The sequence below is a fragment of the Mus caroli genome, unplaced genomic scaffold, assembly GCF_978045245.1.
Source record: "Mus caroli unplaced genomic scaffold, Mus_caroli_1 scaffold_16, whole genome shotgun sequence".
In the NCBI taxonomy this organism is placed as follows: domain Eukaryota; kingdom Metazoa; phylum Chordata; class Mammalia; order Rodentia; family Muridae; genus Mus; species Mus caroli.
Window position 1 is genome coordinate 68,292,695 of NW_028227271.1, and position 24,626 is coordinate 68,317,320.

General features: G+C 43.0%; 1 protein-coding gene and 1 pseudogene across 6 annotated transcripts in view; both read left to right on the top strand.

Moving 5' to 3' along the window:
- Nucleotides 1-24,626, top strand: part of Rgs22 (regulator of G protein signaling 22) — a 132,817-nt gene that overhangs the window by 5,919 nt on the left and 102,272 nt on the right. For 5 of the 6 annotated variants that reach the window (XM_021183706.3, XM_021183704.2, XM_021183708.2 and 2 more), the window contains 2 exons: nt 5,969-6,031; nt 21,704-21,925. In XM_021183706.3, coding sequence (XP_021039365.1) covers nt 5,969-6,031; nt 21,704-21,925 — 285 coding nt within the window. The remainder of the gene's footprint in view (nt 1-5,968; nt 6,032-21,703; nt 21,926-24,626) is intronic. The other variant, XM_085831960.1, reaches the window with a different exon arrangement.
- LOC110310709 (heterogeneous nuclear ribonucleoprotein C pseudogene) lies at nt 5,978-8,344 on the top strand (annotated as a pseudogene).

The following is a 24,626-nucleotide window of genomic DNA, read 5'->3' on the forward strand; positions in this document are numbered from 1 at the left end:
TGTCCTTCCGAAGCTGGTTTTGATCAGCATTTTATCACAACAATAAAAAGCAATCAGACGCTAACTTTTCCAGGGAAACCGAATGAGCAGTTACATGTGTGTTAATTGTGCAGTTAAAATTTAGAAACAATATTTTGCATTATGCTATGGATAGGTATGGCTCCCATAGTCTCATGTGTTTGGCCAATCCTATTGTGACCAGGGAGTGAAATGTGGTAGTGTGAATAAGCTTGTCACAGGGAGTGTCACTTTTAGGAGGTACAGCCTTATTGGAGTAGGTGTGGCCTTGTTGGAGGAAGTGTGTCATTGTAGGCATGTGCTTGGAGACCCTCCTCCTAGATGTCTTCTGGCTGGATTCTGAACAAGATGTAGAAATCTCAGCTCTGTCTCTAGCAACATGCCTGCCTGAATGCTGCTATGTATCCTGCCATGATGATAATGTAAAGCCAGTCCCAATTCAATGTTGTCCCTTAAAAAAAAAAAAAGATTTAGAGACACTACCACATCCCCCATGTGGACAAGGGGAGAAAGTGAGAACCACAATCTCTTTTAATACAGGGAGAGAGTGTTGGGTGTCAGGGTTTAATAGATTAAAATCTACTGGCTGAGAAGTGAGATTACAGTTAAATAATAGTGGGGAGGAAGGAATTGTACTGAGGACCAGTGAGATGGCTCAGCAGGGGCTTGCCTCTAAGACTTGACAACGTGCATTTGATCCCTAGAACTGTAAGACTCTGGGGAGCCTTAGCTTACCAGGGATCCCCTGAGTGAACCACATGGAGCCAGATCGACGCAAAAAGCAAGAGGAACTTATTGTTCCAGTGCACTGGGGTCATCCCAGAGCCGAAGGAGAGGCGGTGCCCCAGCACCAGTTCAGCGAGTTTTTATATGGTTTCTAGCGGCAGAGCAGAGCATCAACAACTAGGCGCAATATGATGGACAGAACAGTGCACCCTTTAAACTGATTGGTCTTTAGGGAAAGAGGTGACAGGGGCTTACCTTGTTCGAAGGTGAGCAACAGTTCGTCCTGTGGAATGTGTTCCCACCCGCAGGTTGGCTCTGCCCTGTGGTCTGAGGCATGTTAATTAGCCTCTCCCCTCGGGAGGGGCAAGGGTTTCATGACCTTCCCAAAGTTCCTGAGCTGACCTTTTCAGAACCCACTCTAGAACTAACGCCTGAGGGTGAAAGTCGTCCTCTGACCTACACACTACGCAAAACCAGAAAGAGTTGTGTTGAGTGCTGCTTCGAGAAAGCAACCCGGGGGCTGAGAGATGGCTCAGTGGTTAAGAGCACCGACTGCTCTTCCAAAGGTCCTGAGTTCAAATCCCAGCAACCACATGGTGGCTCACAACCATCCATAATGAGATCTGGTGCATCTGAAGACAGCTACAGTGTACTTAGATATAATAATAAATAAACCTTAAAAAGAAAAAAGAGAGAGAGAAAGCAACCCGATTGATTGATGGCTTCCCAACGCTGCCCTCGCTGAGGTTGCACCAGTGGATGCATCTGTGGATGACGAAATGGTGAAACAGAACTCAAGTGTTGTTGTTGTTCCTTTAACGATCAACAGATTTGGAAGCTAACGACCTGAATTAGGAAATTTAATTAATTTAAAAATTTCCAAATAATTGGATTGTGGAAATTTAATGAGAAAAGCAGAAGCTACTAAACAAGATTAAAGACTAGGTTTTTTTCTTTTTTTCCTTACATAATTCAAGGGCTCTGGAAGTAAATAGCTTTTGGGTCTTCATTGGTTTAGGGCCAGAGATACAACTTCGTGGAAGAATTCTTGCTCCCAGCACAAGATTCTGTGTTCAATCCCAGGAAAACATGCATGTGCGCGCGCACACACACACACACATACACACACACACACAGCACTTGCCTAGCTTCTCTGGTTTACAGGGCTGCCTGTTGATATGACCTGGTTAATGTAGTGGGAAGTGAACTCATCTCATGCTGAAAGACTAGAGCAGCCAGAGCAGGCTACACTCACTGCACATGTCATGGCTGCTCCAAATCAACAGTACTCAATAGCAATGCAAGCAAGATACAGCTTCCTGAAAGAAATGCTCATTTGATGCATTTAAATAATTCTTTTAAATTTCTATGACTGTCTCTGTGCCACAGTACCCCTTCACCATGGAGTAAAGGTGGGACACCAGTGTCCCCCGGATACTCAGTCCCCAACAAGAGCTGCTCAGCATCCAAGAGGAGACACTTAGAAGAAATGTTATGTCAACTTGTAGACATGTTTATAACTGGAGAGCTTACCAACGAGAGCTGAGACCGCACTGGATGATCTTTGGTTTCTTTCCTTTAATCATCAACAGATTGCTGGGTATTTGGAAGATACCAACTCACCCATCGTGTATTTCAGGAAAAGTTCATGTCCGAAATGGAATATGAAAACAAAAACAAAGCAGGTGTTTTATCACACACTGTGACAGACTCCGAACTGGAAGCACTTAGGGCAGTGGTTCTCAACCTGTGGCCCAAGACCCCTTTGGGGGTTGAATAACCCATTTATAGGGGCCCCTTAAGACCATTGGGAAAAAGATATTCATATTACAGCTTGTTAACAGTAGCAAAATTCAGTTATGAAATAGCAACAAAAAGGTTGAGGGTCACCTCAGTTATGAAATAGCAACAAAAATAATTTTAAGGTGGGGGCCAGCACACCCTGAGAAACTACATTGAAGGGTTGCATCATCAGTGGGGTCAGCACACTCTGAGAAACTGCACTGAAGGGCTGTAGCATTAGGAAGGCTGAGAACCACTGAGCTGGAGTGAATTTGTGAGTCTGAGTATTATCTAAGAGCTGCTGGTTCACCAGGGTCTACTCACTGCATAAAGCTAAGTTTAAATCGGCTAACCATACAAATGAAATGCATATTTTTAAAAAGTAAGAAATTTTATACCCTACAGCTGTTATTATATTTATTTATGTAATATAGTTTTATTAATTTGTAAAATTAATATAATACACTTTCCCATTCATGGATTCATGATCCTGTGGCTTAGTATTATAAAATTTTGTTACTTTAAAGATTACTTACAGAATTTAATAAAATAGATTTAATCTGAAAGACATAGTTGTTTTAAAGTATCATTTCATTTTGGATTTACCAACTCCACCCAGGTTTGGCTGCTCTGATTGTAACACAAAGGCCTTCTCCCTGAGTGACACTGAGTGATTACTGACTGAGTTAGGGTGTGTTTACTAAGAGTTAACTCGGTACTTTACTGAATAAGGTCAGAAGCGTGATAATCGGAATTGTTGTTTTTCTGGCTAGCATTTTGTCAGCTTGACATAGCTAGAGTTATCTCAGGAGAAGGAACCTCAATTGAGAAGATACCAGCATCATACTGGCCTGTAAGCTAGCCTGCAGGACATGGCCCCACTGATGATTAATGAGGGAGGGCCCAGCTAACTGTTTGTGGGTCATCCCTGGGCTGGTGGTCGTGCTGCTGCTGGTGGGTGCTATAAGAGAGCAGGCTGAGCAAGCCATGGGGAGCAAGCCAGGAAGCAGCAGGGCTAGGGTGTCACTCTGGAGGTGGTGCACGTGTGACCCCATGGCTTGTCTGTTTTAATCACTTGGGGTCTGTCATAGTCAGGGTTTCTATTCCTGCACAAACATCAAGACCAAGAAGTAAGTTGGGGAGGAAAGGGTTTATTCAGCTTACACTTCCAAGTTGCTAGTCATCACCAAAGGAAGTCAGGACTGGAACTCAAGCAGGTCAGGAAGCAGGAGCTGATACAGAGGCCATGGAGGGATGTTCTTTACTGGCTTGCTTCCCCTGGCTCACCTTATAGAACCCAAGACTACCAGCCCAGGGATGGCACCACCCACAATGGGCCCTCCCCTCTTGGTCACTAATTGAGAAAATGCCTTACAGCTGGATCTCATGGAGGCATTTCTTCAAGGGAGGCTCCTTTCTCTGTGATAGCTCCAGCTTGTGTCAAGTTGACACACAAAACCAACCAATACAGAGTCTTAGCAGGCTAAACCCTGTGTTGATTAGTTGAGATTTCTAATAAGTTCCTTGATAATGCATCTTGAATCTTGAAGCTAGAGCTATTTATAGTTTTCTTCAGACTCTGCAGTTACCTAAAGTTACCAAAACAAATCCACAAATCCTTCTTCTCCTCCCTTCTCCCTCCTCTTCCTCTTCCTCCTCCTCCTCTTCCTCTCTTCCTTCTCCTCTTCCTCTTCCTCCCCCCTCTTCCTTCTCCTCTTCCTCTTCCTCCTCCTCCTCTTCCTTCTCCTCTTCCTCCTCTTCCTCTTCCTCTTCCTCCTCCTCCTCTCTTCCCCTCCTCCTCTCCTCCTCCTTGGGCAGGTCTCTTTGCTGATTAGGCTCAGTGGGCTGGCTGGCGAGCCCCAGGGACACTCCCATCTCTGTCCCCAGACTTGGTCTTACAAGTGCACACCACCACACCCAGCTTCCTGTGTGAGTGCTGGGGAATGAAGTCAAATCTGAGGAATGCTTGCCCAGCAAGCCCTTTACCAACTGAGCTATCTCTCCAGTCACTACTTCACTAATTTTTAAAAATTGGCTAGTAATAAAAAGAAAATTATCAGCCATATGGAAATAATAGCATTGTGTCATGTTTCAACCTTCGTGTTAAATTTGCAAAATTGAAATATAATTATGAATAATAAAATAACCACATGTACTGTTGAGCTGAGTGTGCCCTGATGTGCTCTTGACACAATGGAAACACTGACTAATAGAGTGAGGTGTTTGATGATTGTGAGAGCAGTTTTGTTCTTGGCAGTGGTGGTTTGATTTTGCCAACTTTAAAAGTGGCTCTGTTAGTGGATGAAATAGTTACAGAAAAAAATGTATGTAATCTGTGCTCAGAATATATGCATCGGCAAAAGAGTCTGTGTTCGAAATCAAGCAGGATCCTGATCCTGAAAACGGAATCCCAGGCTTACAGACAAGAAATTGGGCTGGAGAGATGGCTCAGCTGTTAGGAGCACTGACTGCTCTTCCAGAGGTCCGGAGTTCAAGTCCCAGTAGCCACATGGTGGCTCGCAATCATCTGTAATGAGATCTGATGCCCTCTTCTGGTGTGTTTGAAGAGAGTGACAGTGTACTTACATACATAAAAATAAATAATAGAGTCTAAAAAAAAAGAAATTGAATAGTATGTTTCGCTTGTCATTTAAATTGAGCAGTGAAGAATTTCACATGTTTAATTTCATCTTAACTCATAATACTTGTTACTATCTTAACAAGTCTTTTTTTTTTTTTTTTTTTTTGGTTTTTTCGAGACAGGGTTTCTCTGTGTAGCCCTGGCTGTCCTGGCACTCACTTTGTAGACCAGGCTGGCCTCGAACAAGTCTTTCTTTTTTACTTTAAATTATTATTATTATTTGTGTGTGTGTGTGTGTGTGTGTGCGCGCGTGTACACACCGCGTACACCCCGTGGAAGTTGGAGGACAGCTCCGGGAAGTCTCGTTATGGGGATTGCATCCAGGCCCTCAGGTTTCCACCCTGATTACCCTCTGCTTCTTTTCTCTGACGTGCATATCCTGAAGTCTTGGAAATGTGTGTGGAACATTAGTTTGTATTTATTCATACTCTGCATCCATGCTGTGCTCCTTGCTTCATTGTCCCACTTGCTGCCTAGCTGCAGTGGCAAGGCCTTCTGAGAGAATATTCCAGTCTAGTTTCCTTTCTGGTGAGGGTGGCAGTGTGGTTGAGGCAAGGTCTCAGGTCGTCCAGTTTACTTTGAACTCCCTCCATAGCTGGGACTGGCCTTGAACTCTCAATCCTATGCCTCCTGAGTGCTCAGCTCATGTTGTAGTCCATTTTCCTGTCCCTCCCAGGGACTGTGTTAGCTTTAGAGCGAGACTTCAGTGTGTAACTGACTTAAAAGGCCTCAAAGATCTAAGTCATAGTAATACAGATGTGCTTCAAAACATGGCCATAATATGTTTTTGTGTTTTCACAGGAAAATTATTTGGCAACAGACAACTTCCTTGTGGATTACTTTAATGAGTTCTTAAGTCTTCCTGTGAGTACATGATGATGTTCTATTGGATATGTTATTAAAGTATTTAAGCACTATTAGTATGTGTGCATATGTGCATGTACGTGTGTGAGTGCATGTGTACATGCCACCATGCAGGAGTGTGGGTGCTCACACCACAGTGCACATGTGGGGACATCAGAGGACAATGCTGGGAAGTTCTCTCTTTCGCCTTATGTGGAGCCTGGTGGAACTCAAGTTGTCAGGCATGAGCAGCAGCCTCTTTAACCATGAACCCACCTCACCAGCCCTGAAACAAAATGGTTTAGCCACTGGACTATTTATTGGACATATTTATTAAATATAATATTTTCTTAGACCAACTAAAAGGCTGGGTGAGGTGGCACATGCCTTTAATGATAGCATTCAGGAGGCAGAGACAGGTAGATCTCTATGAGTGTGAAGCCAGCCTGGCCTACAAGGAAAGTCCCTGGCCAGCCAGAGTGAGATCTGATCTCAAAATCAAAATGATAAAAATGAAGATCAATTAAAGTACACTGTGAATGTGTGGTTAATCACACGTCGAACAACTCTAATCCCAGCACTTTGAAGCCTGAGGCAGGAGAATTGACATAATTAAATGCCAGCCTGGGCTATAGAATGAGACCCTGGCCAAAGGGGGCGGGGGGAAGGAAGGAAGATAAGAAGAAAAAAAAACCCACTAAAGGTCAATTAAGAAAATGTGCTCCATTTGTCTCTCTTTATAGTTACATATTTGGGTTTGAATCCTACCTAGATATATTTTTCCTGAAAAAAGCTGGTGCTTCTCTGAATAGCAAAAGGTGTGTGTACAAAGCCCTGGCTGGCTGCATTTGGCAGCATACTAGACTTCAGCATGCTGATAAATCTCAGGAAGCTTGTTTTGTTTTTTCTTAACTCTAGGCTATTATTGTTGTTCTCTTGGGAAGATATTAAAGTAGAATCTGTATTTAAGGCAACTAGAGTTTGTATTAGTAGTAGATAAGACTCGGGACACAGAGCTGGATGTCCATTAATAGAGTTTCCGTTCCCTAGCCGTGATTTACTGAGTAGGTACTAAGAGATTTGAGAAGCATACGGTGAGAGTTCCTGAAATGTTTTATGAAGTAAAGCTGTCAGGGAATGGCTGTTCAAAGGAAGTTAGCTAAGGAAGTTTCTCAGTAAAGTTCATAAAAGCACAAAAACATTTTGTGAGGAGACGGAGAATGAACGGTCGTGGGGGTTCCTTGCTGTTGTAGCTCCGGCGTCTCGACATAGACTTGCAGTAGGAGAGGCAGTCTCTTCTCTCTCTCTCCTTCCTCTTGTTTTCAGCTTTGTGAGAAACCTCATCATCAAAGGAGATGGCCAGCAGTGTTACCAACGAGACAGATCCTCGATCCATAAATTCCCGTGTATTCATTGGGAATCGCCGTACTCTGGTGGCCAAGAAGTCTGATGTGGAGGCCATTTTTTCAAAGTATGGCAAAACTGTGGGTTGCTCTGTACATAAAGGCTTTGCTTTTGTCCAGTATGTTAATGAAAGAGATGCCTGAGCTGCTGTAGCTGGAGAGGATGGCCGAATGATCGATCGCTGGCCAGGTTTTAGATATTAACTTGGCTGCAGAGCCAAAAGTGAACCGAGGAAAAGCAGGTGTGAAACGATCTGCAGCAGAAATGTACGGTTCCTCATTTGACTTGGACCATGACTTTCATTTAACGGGATTATTATGACAAGATGTACAGTTACCCAACACGTGTTTCTCCTCCTCCTCCTCCTCCTCCTCCTCCTCCTCCTCCTCCTCCTCCTCCTCCTCCTCCTCCACCCCTCACTCGAGCTGTGGTGCCTTCCAAACGGCAGCGTGTATCGGGGAACACCTCATGAAGGGGCAAAAATAGATTCAACTCGAAGAGTGGACAATGGGGATCTTCTTTCAAGTCTGGAAAGTCGAAAGGTGATGACCTTCAGGCCATTAAAAAGGAGCTGACTCAGATAAAACAAAAAGTGGATTCTCTTCTGGAAAAAATTGAAAAAGAACAAAGCAAGCAAGCAGGCTTGTCCTTCTCGTCCCAGGTAGTGATGAAGAGTGAAGTCTGAAGAATAGCAGAGCAGCGCCTCTGTAAAGAAAGACGGGACTGATGTGAAGATGGAGTCGGAGGCAGGTGCAGGTGACTCTGCTGAAGAGGGTGACCTGCTGGATGATGACGATAATGAAGATTGGGGGCAGGGGGAGGGAGGATGACCAGCTGGAGTTGAAGGATGATGAAAAAGAACCCGAGGAAGGAGATGACAGAGACAGCGCCGATGGGGAGGACTTTTTTTTTAAATTTTATTTTTATTAGGTATTTTCCTCATTTACATTTCCAATGCTATCCAAAAAGTCCCCAGTACACGCCTCCCCCCACTCCCCTACCCACCCACTCCCACTTTTTGGCCCTGGCGTTCCCCTGTACTGGGGCATATAAAGTTTGCATGTCCAATGGGCCTCTCTTTCCAGTTTTCTCTTTTGATACATATGCAGCTAGAGTCAAGAGCTCCGGGGTACTGGTTAGTTCATCATGTTGTTCCACCTGTAGGGTTGCAGATCCCTTTAGCTCTTTGGGTACTTTCTCTAGCTCCGGGGAGGACGACTCTTAAGCACATAGTGGAGCTTAGTAATCTTATCCCATTATTCATTTACCTAGGCTTGTGAGAGATGAAAGTAAGCCCAGATCACCTCCCCTGGAATCTTCTGCACGTTCTCACTGTTGTCCTGCCTTACCCTTCCTGTGTTCATTACTTCATGATTGCCCTGCGCCTAGTTACATTTTCTCTTTCTTTGATGCTCCTTAGTACTTTTGTTAAGTCATACCCTGTAAGGTTTGCTTTAATTTTGATTATGCGGGGGTACAGTTCCCCATTCACGATTATGCGGGGGTACAGTTCCCCATTCACGATTATGCGGGGGTACAGTTCCCCATTCACGACTTCAGTAGTTGCTTCCCTAACCGCAGAGGCATCTCGTTTATTTGTAACCCTGAGAGCAGCTTTGCAGCAGAGGTGTGTGTTTTCCCTCACATGACTGGGACTGCTACAACACTAATGTAACAATGTATTTTTGTGAATGGGAGTTGGCATGTCAAATGCACCTTACAGGAAAATAGTGTAATAGTCTTTTTTTTTTTTTTTTGCTGTTTTTTGTTTTTTTGTTTTTCGAGACAGGGTTTCTCTGTATAGCCCTGGTTATCCTAGATCTCACTCTGTAGACCAGGCTGGCCTCGAACTCAGAAATCTACCTGCCTCTGCCTCCCAAGTGCTGGGATTAAAGGCATGCACCACCACTGTCCGGCATGTAATAGTCTTAATATTTGTTTCCTAAAGTTATACCATGGGTTATTTTTGTGAACAGCCTGATGTTTGGGATATTTTTCTCAAAAATAAACCATTCCTTATTAAACCAGGGGGGAAAAAAAGCACAAAAACTTCTTTTATTAACATTTTAACAAGGGAAGGGCTGGGCACACAGCTCAGTGATAGAGTGCTCACCCAGCCCATGCAAACCCCTGGATGGGATCTCCAGCACCACAGTAACCAGGCATGGTAGTGGTGGTGGTGGTACGTGCCTGTAACGCCAGCATCTGAGTAGTGGGATCAGGAGCATCACAAGTTCAAACCCATCCTTAGCTGAATGAGACCCTGTCTCAAAAGGACCAAGCAAGCAAACAATTTTTAACTAGGAAAAAAATTGGAACATAGAGAAGACACAAATAATTGTGAACAGTGGACCATAAACTGTTGCCAGCACTAAGGCCTAACTGCTCATCTTGTCTTTTAAGGGAGAGGGACTGAACGTCATGTTCTTTGGAGATCTGTACCAATGACCTACCCATGTGAGAGTGTTTGTGTTGTGAGTTCTTCTTCTCTCAAAGTAATTTTGTGCTCTTTTCTTGATTTGATACAACTAGGGACAGTGGAAGCAACAGGAAAGTCAGACCGAGCTGCTCAGACATCTTTTCCTTTCCAGAAACAGACCAGGCAGCCCTGGACATTCCCATGGGATCGTCAAGGCTATTCTCCTTGGCTCTCTTTCCAACTCCCACCATCGGCTCCTGTTATATAACCTCCAGTAGCAACACAAAATTGCCAGAATTTTGCTTTTCCAGATTGTTTCATCTTTCCATGACCTCAGGCTCTTCAAATCTCCATTCTTCCCAAAGAAGCACACTTTGTAAAACTTAAGAAAGTTTGATTTAGCGCTTGCCTAGTATACACAGTACATAGTAAGTTCAGGGCCTCTGGGAAGCAGGAGACTGCACCTTAAGAGGAAAGAAGGCATGGCAAAGCATAAGGGCAGAGCTCAGCGGTGCACTGCTTGCCTAGAGTGCTCACGGTCCCAGGTTCAAGTCCCAGTATCTCACAGGTCCCCAACTCCCAGCCAAACAACAACAACAAACTTTAAACCTTAATTTTTATTTTCTCAGCATTTATATCTTGGTGCTTCTTTGCTTCAGGAAGAAAAAGAATTCCATACTGTATCCAGAAAGTCTGTATTAAGCCGTAGAAGTCAGCATAAAAGTAACAGAAATCTAAAGCCAAGCATGACGGCTCATGCCTGTAATTCCAGCCTCTTGGAAGGGTGAGGCAGGAAGATTGTCGTAAATTTGAGGCCATCCTCAGCTACATAGTTTCAGACTGCCTTAAGAAGATAATTTATAAAATTTATGGAAAAATTCAGCCCCAGTTCTGCCATACAGTCAAAATCAACATCTGCAGTTTGTGTGTTCTCTTTCAAGCCTTAGGTCAAGTGACAGCATGGTATCTCTGCTCTACCCCTCCCATGCCTTCTTTATTTTTAAGGGGTGGTCTCCTTGTCCCAGGCAGGCCCTGAACTTACTGTGTACCTCTGTATGCTAGGCAAGTTCTATATCAAAATTCCACCCGCTAGTGTGTGCTGGTGAGTGCGTGTGTATTAGTGCATCCTTCTTTCTAATTCCTTCAGCCTTCCACCCCCAAATCTTCATTTCTTTGGCTCTGTTTACATCTTTTGTACCATGTAGTCAACCTGTCAATTGCCAGTTCTTCATACTACAATAGGAAAGAACTGTCACAGATTTACAAAGAGAATTTGAAGGCGGGAAGAAGAAGGGATGGTGGATTCTCAAAGCAAGGGAGGGCCTGGCAGAGTTCTAGATCATTAGTGATGCTTGGTTTCTGAGCACGTAGATAAGAATCAGAAGCCAACATGTACCAGGAGAAAGTGCTTCAAGCCAAGCTCTCTCCTTTTGGATCAGGTACTGGTATTTTAGGCACCTGAAATATTGTGCATTATGGTTTCAATACAGTTTTATAAAAATAACAAATTCAACCATGTTTCTTCCAATTCTGCTTAAGACAAGCTCATGCTTTCCCATTACACAAGGATTAAAACCCATCTTCCCACCTCCTGATCTTTGTTCCTCTCCTTTTCATCCTAGGTCTGTTCCAGCTTTACCAGTCTTCTTGTGTTTCTTAAAAAATAAATATGCCAAGGGTGCCAGCTGGTTTTTTAAAAATAAGTAATTATTTTTTTAATTGGATATTTTATTTGTTTACATTTCAAATGTTATCCACTTTGCTGGTTTCCCCTCTGCAAACTCCCTATCCCATCCCCACCACCCTGCTTTTATGATGGTGCTCCACTGACCTCCACTCCTGCCTCACTGCCCTAGCATTCCTCTACGCTGGGGCATAAGCCTTCACAGGACCCCTCCCATGATGCCAGATAAAGCCCCTTCAGATCCTTCAGTCTGTCCCCTAACTCCTCTATCGGGGTCCCTGTGCTCAGTCTGATGGTTGGCTGCAAGCATCCACATCTGTATTGGTCAGGATCTTGCAGAGCCTCTCATGAGACAGCTGTATCAGACTCCTGTCAGTAAGCACTTCTTGGCATCAGCAATAGTGTCTGAGTTTGGTGTCTGCATATGGGATGGATCCCCAGGTTGGGCAGTCTCTGGATGACCTTTCCTTCAGTCTCTGTTCTGCTCTTTGTCCCTGTATTTCCTTTAGACAGGAGCAATTCTGGATTAAAATTTTGGAGATAGGTGGGTGGCCCCATCTCTCAATGTGGATGGACATGGTCTTGACAGGTTCTCTCTCCCCTTTGTGGGGCATTTCAGCTAATGTCTGTGGTCCTGGGAGGCTCTATGCTTTCCTGGCATCTGGGACTTTCTGGTTGCTACCCCCAGTTCTCCATCCCCAATTGCTACACACCTCTGTTCAATTTCCTGACCCTCTGTACAGCGCCTCCATCTCCTCCCAAACCTGATTCTGTCTCTTTCTTCCCCCCTCCTCTCTTCCTCCCAAGTCCCTCCCACCCTGATTATTTTGTTCCCCCTTCTAAGTAGGACTGAAGCATCCACTCTTTGGTCGTTTTTCCTCTTCCTTGTCCATGAGTTGTATCATGGATATTCCACGCTCTTTGCCTAATATCCACTTATCAGTGAGTACATACAATGTGTGTTCTTTTGTGACTGAGTTACCTCACTCAGGATGATATTTTCTAGATCCATCCATTTGCCTGTGAATTTCATGAAGTCATTGTTTTTAATATCTGAGTAGTATTCCATTGTGTAAATGTACCACATTTTCTGTATCCATTCCTCTGTTGAGGGACATCTGGGTTCTTTCCAACTTCTGGCTGTTATAAGTAAGGCTGCTATGAACATAGGGGAACATGTATCCTTTTTATATGTTGGAGCATCTTTTGGGTATATGCTCAGGAATGGTATAGCTAGGTCCTCAGGTAGTACTATGTTCAATTTTCTGAGGAACCGCCAGACTGATTTCCAGAGTGGTTGTACAAGCCTGCGATCCCACCAGCAATGGAGGAGTGTTCCTCTTTCTCCACATCCTCGCCAGCATCTGCTGTCACCTGAATTTTTGATATTAGCCACACTGACTGGTGTGAGGTGGAATCTTAGGGTTGTTTGATTTGCATTTCCCTGACGACTAAAGATGTTGAACATTTCTTTAGGTGCTTTTCGGCCATTTGAGTTTCCTCAGTTGAGAATTCTGTTTCTGTTTAGCTCTGTTTCCCATTTTTTTTTTGATAATGTTATTTGGTTCTCTGGAGTCTTCAGTCTGTTAGTCTATGTCTTTTTATTGGGGAATTGAGTCCATTGATGTTAAGCGATATTAAGGAATAGTGATTGTTGCTTCCTGTTATTTTTTATGTCATTTTTATGTTTGGGTGCCTGTCTTCATTTGGGTTTGTTGAAAGAAGATTACTTTCTTGCTTCCTCTAGGGTGTAGTTTCCCTCCTTGTATCAGAGTTTTCCATCTATTAGCCTTTATAGGGTTGATTCTTAATAGTCACAGGCTGAACAGCACATTCCTTTAGTGTGGAGTTCACAACCTTTCAAGTGTGGCCTCAATTTAAGCTTTCTGCCCACACTACCTTCACAGGACTTGTATGACACTGTCTTCCTGCCTTCTCTGTCCTTTAACCTACCAAGTCACATGAGCTGAACCTCCTGTGTTCTGCTCTCTCTCTGTAGTGACTAGGAAGGAGTGCAGTGGAGCTGTTGTTGGTCTGGCCTCTCCCCTCACTACCCCTGTGGTTTTAGACATGCTGTAGCCTTTTATTTATGCTTAACTTTAGTATTTCTTTCTCTGAAAAACAAAAAGAGTGCATCCTTCAATATCGCTGCAAAGTGAGGTAAGGCATGTGATATATTAAGAGTTTATTTGTCCTTTAATCTCACAGCCTCGTCTTCCATCCCTGAAGTATAGGCAGCCATCTCTTCAGCTGAATTGGTGGGTCTGTGTCAGTATGAAGGGTACTCTCTCATTCTCTCATACCACTCACATCTCTCACTGATTTTTGCCTTTTTTTTTAAAAAGAAGATCTATTTATTTATTTTATGTATGTGAGCACACTGTCACTGTCTTCAGACACACCAGAAGAAGGCATCAGATCCCATTACAGATGGTTGTGATGCCACCATGTGGTTGCTGGGAATTGAACTCAAGACCTCTGGAAGAGCAGTCAGTGCTCTTAACTGCTGAGCTATCTCTCCAGTGCCCGTTGTTTTGCCTTTTAAAAATTATTTTTTTTATTAGAAACTTGTATGAAAAATCCTAAGAGAAGCAGTCTTTTTCCAGTTTAGGGTCACTCCACTGGTAAATGGCAGGGTCCACCCAAGGTCACATGGCCCAGAAAGCCTTGCTGTAGGACTAGCGAGGGAAGAGAAACAGATCGTTTAGATAGCCGACGCCTGTGCTTACCCTGATACATTAAATGAAGTAAAAACAAACAAAACTAATGTGTTTTTAGGGTGCGTTAACTGAAGTATAGCTCAGATCAAGAAAAAAATATTAGTCTGGAGCATAGAAGGCACGTGGTGCTTTTTGGAAAAGGCTGAACTGTTAGACCACATTTGGAACATTGTGTTGCGATCTTGGTCTCATATGTTGAGAGCAGCTTTACCAAGCTGGTCTCTGGGAGACGCAGCCTGTGAAAATTCAGGAAACCATGTCAGATGAGAGAGGGTTGAAAGAAGTTGAGTGTTTAACCTGGCTTGAGACTTGGTGGCAGGGACTTGGTGGCAGGGACTTGGTGGCAGGGATGGAATGGGGTAAACCCTTCTAAAGACCTCGAGCTCTAATTAAGGGGAATGTGTTAATACCCCGTGAATCCAGAGGCAGGGTTTATACGAGTCTAGTTTTCAAAGGGAAGCAGTAAACCCACCTTCATCAGGAGGTTTTCAGGTGGAGGCTGGGAAATGAGTACTGTATTAGAAGAGAGGGAGGGGGAAAGGAAGAGAGCATTTATCTCTGCAGCATTTTCCCTTAAGATGATTTCCTATGACAAATAATTAGAAAATCATAATATTGATGAATGTGGGATGAATGTGTTTTATCCCACATTCATATTGTGTAAAAAAGAGAATTTAGCCAGGTGGTAGTGGCAACATGCCTTTCAACTCAGTGCTTGGAAGGCAGAGGCAGGTGGATCTATGTGAGTTTGAGACCAGCCTGGCCTACAGTCCCAGAGCAGCCGGGGCTACACAGAGAAGTGTTCTCTCTCTCTCTCTCTCTCTCTCTCTCTCTCTCTCTCTCTCTCTCTCTCTCTCTCTCTCTCTCTCTCTCCCTCTCTCCCTCTCTCCCTCTCTCCCTCTCTCCCTCTCTTTGGTTTTTCAAGACAGGGTTTCTCTGTGTAGCCCTGGCTGTCCTGTAATTCACTTTGTAGACCAGGCTGGCCTTGAACTCAGAAATCCACCTGCCTCTGCCTCCCAAGTGCTGGGTCCCCCAACTTCTTAAGGATCATTTATTTCTCATTTCTACATCTTTCATGTAAAATCTTTGAAATAGAGAATGCTGCTTTGTCTAGTCTCTCCCTTCCCTTCCTCTCCTACCTCCTTATCACATTGTCCACAACCACAGTCTGAGCCTGAGAATTTAGCTAAAGAGCCCAGGGTTGTAGGGAAATCTACCTTCTGAGCCCTCTGAGACCCCACCCCACCTTTGTAGGGACATGGCCAAGGCAAAAATGGGCCATGAATCAGCCTCTGGCTCCCCTCCCACTCCCTTCCATTCCACCATTACCCTCCTGGGACATTATGCTCCCGAGCCCGATGGCTGGTAGCCTGCCCCCATGCTGTTTCTGAAGAGGGAAATCCAGGACAGTTGCCTCTGTTATAAATGATCGTGGCACTTTCCAAATCTTAGCTTTCATAACTTCGTTGTGTTTGTTCTCGAGCCAAGTTCACATTCAGATATTGTTTTCATTTGGTGTCTGGGTGTTTTTTTTCTTTCTGTCAACTCTTTATGGACAAGTGTTTGCTCGTTAGGTTTTCTTCTGTGCTATAGTGCGAAAACATTTTTCCCTTTGGTTTTGTTTTGTGTGTTTTATGCTCAGTGACTGTTGTGGGATTGAGTAGATGAGCCCACATAGATTTAGGTTGGTTCTCTGTGGGTGGTTTCAAATGTTTGTGACATTTATGGTTTGCAGAAGCTGAAGGGGTGGCCTGCTCTATACCCTCCTCGCAAGGATAGGTATGCCATATGTTTGCCAGACTGTGCTTAGCTATGCACTTCAGGAATTTTACCATAACTCCTTGTTGGCCTGATTCTCCACACTCTTTTTAATCTGTAAACTATTATAATTTCTTGCAGCTTTATGAAAGCGTTATATGCTAGAAGGAGCTGTTGGGTAGTGGGGGGTGGAGAAAGGTGGTCTGAGGGAAGATGGGGGGTTTGGGTCTTCCATTGCCACGATTTAAATACTCAAAAGAGATTTTCAAAGGCATGCTGACAGAATCCCGGGTAACTGCTTAGTTCAGTGCTTATACTTATGGGTGTTTTGATAAGCCCCATAGCTGTCCCATGAAACACTCAGATTATCTACTGTAACTCACTTTGTTAACTAAGGATATTCCTCTATACTTTCCATGTGGCACAGTACTCCTTCAGACATTCACTGTTGAATGTCTGATAAACAATTTATAGTTCAGCATCTAAAACATCAATAAAAGTTAGATTAAAAGAAGTTGTTATTGGTAACCAACTTGTTATATTCAAGTTAGTCAGATGGTTTTTATTCACAGATGAGGATTCATGTTTGAAATACAGCTTTGGAGCTCAATTAGCAGAGACAGAGTTGGAACAGAGATGGACATGTGTTAAATTAACCTAGTCATTAGTTTTTAATTTAAATACTGTTCAGCTAAATAATTTGGCACCAGTAAGTTTCAGTGGTGCTAGGCTGGCAGTTTAAGCACAACACTAATTATTCACAGGTTTTTTTTTCCTCCCCCTCTTCTTTTCAGAGAAATGTGGAACTAGCGATTTATTGTGGTAAAAATATTTTCAAGCACTTGCTTTTTCTGTGAAAATGTTTTTCGCACATGGATGACTAGTACCACAGAGCTGGCTCTCACCACCTTCAGGACGGTCTGTTTTAGAACATTGAGAGAGTGACACCCTCAGAAGGAGAAAATTAAGTCAGGAAAGGGCAGTCTGGAGGAGCTCGTCTGGCTCCGAGGTGCAAGCTGAAGACTTTTCTCTTGTATGGTTAAAAACTGCTCTGAAAATCAGTCCACTCAGCTTTCCAGTGTCCCCCCTTCCTAAGTCTCCCTCCCCATGTCTTTTACTGTTATTTCTGAATTCACTTTAGTGGTTTTGTAGATAAGTTTAGAAATGGCAAGAGAAAAGTAAGGACTTGTTGAATGTGAGTTGTGCGGAGGGCTTCATGCCCTTTCTTTAATGTACAGAAGAGCAACACCGCATGCGTGGTTGCGCAGGCCAGTCAGCATAGGGAGAGCACAGAATGTGGCCTTTTGAGTTTATCATAACCCTTGGCTCAAACTTCTTTCATAGCACCCTATCCATCGAAATCAAAGGTTCATAGACTTGAGTAGGCATTAGAACAACCAAAGGGCTTCAAAGAGTTGAGAGGTCTGGGCTCCATCCTGTGTCTGGCTCTAGGGAGGGGCTTGAGGACTGGTATTTCTCAAAGGTTCTAACAGATGCGGCTGCAGCTGGTCAAGGAGCTGTGTAGTCTGAGGACCAGTGTGAATGGTAGACCTCCGCCTTCATGAAGCATGGAGTGCAGTGGCAGGTCCTTGGTGGCCAGACCTCTGCCTTCCCTCCAGGCCTGTGGCCTATATTCCTTGCACCTATTAAGCCCTGCTGCTTGCAATTTTCCCAGGCTACCCTGTTCTTCTGATTTCCTGTATCTTGGTGCACTGGCTCTTTCTTTGATGAAATCTTCGTCTTTTCTATCTATCTGATGACTTCCAGTTCATTCTTTAAGCCCCAGCTTGGGCGTTTGACTTTGTATGCCTGACTGTCCTGAGGATGGTTATGCGAGCCCTTATGTGCATCCCAGTGCTGCTCTTGTGCTTTTGGCTGACACTGAAACATGCACACTGTTTTAAATTGAGATGACCACGCTTACACACAGAACAAGGGTGGCTTCAAGGAAGAAGGTGACTTTGTGTGTTGTACCATTCCATAACCATGTCTCCTAGAGGGCTGTAAGGTACAGTGAGAGAGTCTGCCATTCCCTAATGAGTCTCATCCTTCTTGCCTCTCGTTTTAGAATTATTTTGTTAATCTTTATTTATTTTTATTTCATGTGCATTGGTGTTTTGCCAGCATGTATATCTGTGTGAGGGTGTCAGATCCTCTGGAACTGGAGTTACAGACAGTTGTGAGCTGCCATGTGGTTGCTGGGAACTGAACTCTGGTCCTCTGGAAGAGCAGCCAGTGCTCTTAACCACTGAGCCATCTAACCAGCCTCCTTTCTTGCCTCTTAATACAATAATTTCATTATGTAAGGGCAATTCCATCATTAGACATGAATATTGTGTGCAGCATGAACATTGGACATAGGCCTGCAACGGTCACATGCCAGTAACTGTAGAGTCAGCAACTCACTTCCATGCTGACAGAAGATTGGCTGTGTTCAACTTGAATGGCGTTGAAGATGACATTGCCCTTTACAGTATCTTCAAGGACTCTATATCGTTAATTTTAATTAAGTATGATTTGACTTCGTTTCTAGCTTTGGAGTTCATTCCTCTGATAGCCAGTCTTTCTTTTGTGTCTGTGTGTGTTTACGAATCTTTTCTACTGGATTGCAGATGCTCTGTGCACTTGTGCTCTTGTGCTCACTTCAGGTTGTACGGTCCCTGCTCCCTCAGTATAGTAATACATCATCTATCCTAACCAGTCACTGCGCAAAGGTTCCATGCTGTAGAAGTGCATGCCCCAGTAGAAGAACAATGGAATCAGGCACTCTCCCTAGAGGATAAAATACACAGGGCTATCTAGTTTTATGTCAACTTGACATAAGCTAGAGTTATCTGAAAGGAAAAAAAACTCAAAATGCCTCGATAAGATTCAACTGTAGGGCATTTTTTAAAAAATTCATTATTGATGAGGGAAGGCCCAGCCCATTGTGGGTGGTGCCATCCCTGGCCTGGTGGTCCTGGGTTCTATAAGAAAGCAGGCTGAGCAAGCCAGGGGAAGCAAGCCAGTAACATCCCTTCATGGCCTCTGCATCAGCTCCTGCCTCCAGATTCCTGCCCTGCTTGAGTTCCTGTCCTGACTTCCTTCAATGATGAATAGTGCTATGGAAGTGTAAGACAGATAAACCCTTTTCTCTCCAAGTTGCTTTGGTCATGGTGTTTCATCCCAGTAATGATGCCCTGCCTAAGACAGCTGCAGACTTTTTCTCCTGCAGAGATAATCGTGAGCAAATGGAGTGTTGAACATAGATGGTGCCTCTAGATTATCTAGTTAAAACCCAAGAAGGCAAAGTTTCCCCAGCATTTCTCTTGAGTTCCTCTGCCTGTTCTTTCCTGTGTAGTTTCTAGCTTAGCCAAATCTGTTTTCAAGTCTGCTAACCAGACCAGACATGCTATCCTAGCATCGTTCCTGTCTTGTAGCCGTGGGCATTTGCATTGCCTTGGATTTTAATGTAAGTTAGTGCTCTGTTGACTTTATCATGGGGAAAAAGTGGATGTTTATTTACATTTTCCTTCAAAGGAGGAACCAGGCTTCATTCATCTTTGCATCTCTAAGTTTAGGATCATAACTGACACTTAAACATTTACAATTTTTGATATTGTGGAAATAAATTATTGGCAGAAATATTTGAATTGGTTATTTGACATTTTATAATTTTGGAAGCATAATGCTATTAAGGGCTTTCGGAGATCTAATCTAACACATAGCTTTTAAAGCAGAAAAACATTACTTTTGGCAAAGATTTTAAGACTTAAATAACCTTGTTTTGTATTTTTTTTTTTAAAGGCTGGATCTTGTTATATCCCAGGGTGGATTTGAACTAAGTGTGTAGCCAAAGATGACCTTGGACTCTTGCCTCAGATTCCCACGAGCTAGGACTAAAGGCATGCACCACCATACTTGGCTTTAAATAGTCTTAAACTTTTAAAAAAAATCTTAAGGCAAGGTTTCCTCTGTTCTTCAGGGTGGCTTGGCATGGCTTGCTGACACAGGGTCTCTAGGCTATTCCAGCTGGTATGGTTTTCTATTGAACTTGGGCTCAGGCATTTCTTCCGTCTCTGCCCTCTGAGTAGCTAAAGCTGCATGCACGCGTCACCACGTCCAGCTTATGAATAGTCTAACATATCCTATATTCATGAATCTGTTTGTTTGAAATAGGGTCTCACTATGTAGCCCTAGCTAACCTGCCTCTCATTACATAGACAAGGCTGGCCTTGAACTCTGGGCCTCTCATTACATAGATCAGGATGGCCTTGAACTCTGGGCCTGCCATTACACAGACCAAGTGGACCCTGAACTCTGGGCCCTCTTGCCTCAGTCTTCCTTATTTGTTTATCAACATGCATAGCTTCTCCCTGCCCTATACTACTTTTTGGCCAGCAACTCACCTCCTTTTCCCCATCCTATAAACGTGATGTAGTTCATTTCCTTCCCTTAACCAGTTAAGTCTTGTTCCTGATATTATAGACTTGTTTACTCTCCTTAGTCCAATGATACTGTATCAAGGATTGTATTTTTGACATTTAGGCACAAATTGTCTGTTTGACTCCTACATTCAGAAGACAGACATAGCAGGCCAGTAATAGAATGTGGCTATTAAAGAAATCTTGCAGGCAATTTCCAGATTGTACTCACTGAGTTACACCTGGCATGTTAGAGTCAAGTTCTAAGGTACTTTATATTGTAGACTGATACTTATCTAAGTCTGTAGCCTATGTATTAAATACCTTAGAATGGGCAACATTCTGGACTCTTGAGATGTTACACCATATGGTATGTCAAGAGTCGTGTGTGTGGGTGTGGGTGTGTTTTAGCTTAAATTTTCAAAGATTCCTGCAGTTTATCGCATTATAACTATAGCATATATAGCAACACACTGCCTGGGGCAGGAAAGAGTGTAATGCCATCACCAAATGGCTAAGCATTTGCAAATTATGAGTGGTCAGTTCATTGATGCTACCCTTAAATAAATGAGTAGTCTGAAAATCAGGTGATCCTAGGCTTAAAGGACAACACTAGAGCACAAAACCCAACGTTACTGTTAACTCTCATGGAAATGAGAGTTAACAAGTTTTACCCAAAGTCAGAAAGCTAGCATTCAAACGTGGCTTCTGATAGCTGTATAGATGGGTATTGATTGGCTGTCTTTAAATAAAACTCGAAAACCTTCAGTACTTACTGAGAGAACCTCAGAGACTTGGTGGTGTCTTTCACTTCTTTGTCACTGTGTAAAGAATGGTGCTGACATAGTTGTAAATGAAGAACATATTGTCACTAATTGTCCCCTTTCAGGAAAGAGAAATTGTTAGCTTTCGTGACTCCTGGGCTAAAAGTCAATAGGATTATTAGTTCTTCTTTTTTCCTTCTTACCCAGGAACCCACCTCCTTCGGGGAGGGTACTGCTGCGTCATAGAGGCCAGCTGTGCATTGGTTTCTAGTTTCAAAGAATCATAGGAGTAAGATTATACGAATGCAATTTCTGCCATAGCTCACCTCGGCGTAATTCCCCAGGGCATAAAGCCCTTGCTAAGGAAGACTTCACTGGACCCCCTGGCCTCCAGCCAAGGAGTTTCCAAAATCCTAAAAGCAAAGAGAAAACAGTGACGGAAAAGATGTACACATGACATCAGGTCCTCCTAGAGCCAGTGAATTTAAATTTTACTAGACTTTATTTTGAATTTTAAACATGTTTCTATTTCCCATCACAGACCTTTCCAGAGGCAATTAGATTTAATGTAGACTATGGAGTTTTTGAAGTAGTTAATGATGCACCACAACTTCTGGAAAAGCAACTGAAAAAAATTCTGCAAAACCAGCAACCTCGGAATCCCATTTATGACGTTGTGAGGAAAGGGAAGAGTGACAGTAAATCTACTCAGAAAAGTGTCCCCTGCGAAGACGAGGCCATCAACGTCAACTACAGCATCATGGTAAGCTGGCGGCTTGGAGTGTCGTTTAAGAGCAAGAAAGCACTTGTTGACGGGTAGCTCAGCAGGTAAAAGCACTGCTGCTGGACCTGGCCTCAATTCCCAACCCCCCACGCCATGGCTATGTCTCTAACTCTAGTTCCAGGGAATTAGATTAGAAGCCCTCTTCTGGCCTCCACGGATCTGGCATGCACATGGCGCACATACGTACATTCAGGCAAAGCACTTATACACAGAGAATAAAAAGGAATGATTAAAAAAAAAGAAAAAAGAAGCGTTTGGTGAGATTGATATGAAGTGCCTCGGGCTGCATTTTTTGAGGTATAGGAACATTTATTAGTGCATTGCACTTACACAGAATGTCCCTCAGCCACTGAGTCATTTGTTTGGCTATCATGACCAGTTTAGTTAGGCAGTTTTGTTGACTTTTCTTTTTTTTCCCTTTTCCTTCCCCTTTTTCTTCCTTTCTTTCTCTTTCTTTCTTTTTTCTTTCTTTTCTTTCTTTCTTTCTTTCTTTCTTTCTTTCTTTCTTTCTTTCTTTCTTTCTTTCCTTTCCTTCCTTTCTCTCTCTCTCTCTCTCTCTCTCTCTCTCTCTCTCTCTCTCTCTTTCTGGTTTTTTCAAGACAAGGTTTCTCCGTGTAGCCCTGGCTGTCCTAGAACTCACTCTGTAGACCAGGCTGGCCTGCCTCTGCCTCCCAAGTGCTGAGATTAAAGGCGTGTGCCGAGATTTTTATCAACCTATATAAGAAGCATATAATTTACCTTGAATACATAAAATGTCAAGTGTAATTAGGATGGTATAAATATGTATATTCTTTATAGTTTAGTTTCCTTCTAGGGACTGTGTGCATAAAGGAAGTGTATTTCTTTAAGTTTTGTTTTGTTTTGTTTTGTTTTGGTTTGGTTTGGTTTGGTTTTACCAGTCCCGTTTATGGCAGGGGACTGAGATGACTTTGAAGCTCCAGGCATAGCCTGCCCCTGAGCTCCCTGGCCTTCCAATCTGTTACCAGGTGCTAGGTTTTGTCTCTTTTGCTTTAGGTTAGCAAATCTATATTGGAACCCGGCTAAGCCACCAGCTGTGTGTCCTTGAAACAGGCCCTTGGGTGAACTTGGTTTCCCCCTGAGTCATGCTGTTACCAACCCCTTGGGTTTATTCTATGGAACATTAGCAGGGGGTAGTTACTTTAAATGCTATTAGAACTAAGTAGAATTAGGCTAAAAATATGTCTGCTATAGCTTCTGACGTCTCTATTCCAATTCTCCTGTTTCCAAATTCAGATACACTTCTCTTCTTTTAACTTTTTTCTTAGTAAATGCTAATATTAATTACATTAAAGCATTGCTTTGCAGGTGGATAGGGGAAATGAACTTGTACAAATTATTAGCTAAGACTTTTTTAACTAGGTATGCAAATATTTGGCAGCAACAATAGTCACATCAGTAATTATATTAAGTATAAGTAGCCTAATCATCCTAATTAAAAATTAGAGTCAGACGGGTTACAAAGGAAAACTCAAGTAATTGCTGTCTATCTTAAGTAACAAATAAATATATTGGAAGTAAGAAGGCATATGCCATATAATTATTAATTAAGAGAAAGTGAGGCTGATTATATTAGTAGCAGTATAGATGTCAGAGCAAGGACTCCTGTTGTGGATAAAGAAGAATATTACACAGTAATGAAATGTCAGCTTATAGAAAACATAATCAGCACTAGCCATGGATTCTGAGTACTGTGGTTAGATGCACTACACCTAATTGTCGTAGTTCAGAATACACGCTAAGTGCAAATCAAACATTAACAAGGAAGTAGCCAAAACCAGTGTCAAGGTTTGAGATGAAAACATTGCTCTCAGTAATCAGTGGCAACAGTGGCCCACAAGGACAAAGCAGTTCTGTGTCTTTACAAGCAAAGAGACCAAGCTGTTGAGGCCTAGAGACACTTCACCTCACAGAGCCAAAGCACATGTTCTTTTCAAAGTACACTTGGAGTACTTACCGAAATAGATGTTATGCTGGCATTAACACAAATTATAATAACTAAAAGATAGGAAATAATGCAAAAATATATTATTGATCATCCTAGAATTAAGCCACCAATCAGTAACAAAAAGTGTAGGAAAGATATCCAAATATTTAAAATAACTAAGCAACACATTTCTAAATAACCCATAGGTCAAAAGGTAAGTTTCAAAGAAAACAAGAAACTAAAATAAGCTGTCACAATTTGGGATGTAGCTAAATTAGCCATCAGAGGAAAATTTATAGAATTAAGTAATAGGAAATAAAAACTGCGAAGCTTTGCTGTCAGTGATCTATCATCTACCTAGTGAGAAAGCAGAAAGATAGAAGTTAATTGAGACCCATCATAAAGAAGAGATAACATATCTATGAACTTCTCATCCTCCTGGGATGTACCACAGCAGCGCACCACCATGCTCCTCCTGTGACCACAATAATACACTGTGCTCACACCTGTGACCACAACAATACACCGTGCTCACACCTGTGACCACAGCAGTGCACTACCATGCTCACACCTGTGACCACAGCAGTGCACCACCATGCTCACACCTGTGACCACAGCAGTGCACCACCATGCTCACACCTGTGACCACAGCAGTGCACCACCATGCTCACACCTGTGACCACAGCAGTGCACCACCATGCTCACACCTGTGACCACAGCAATGTACCACCACGC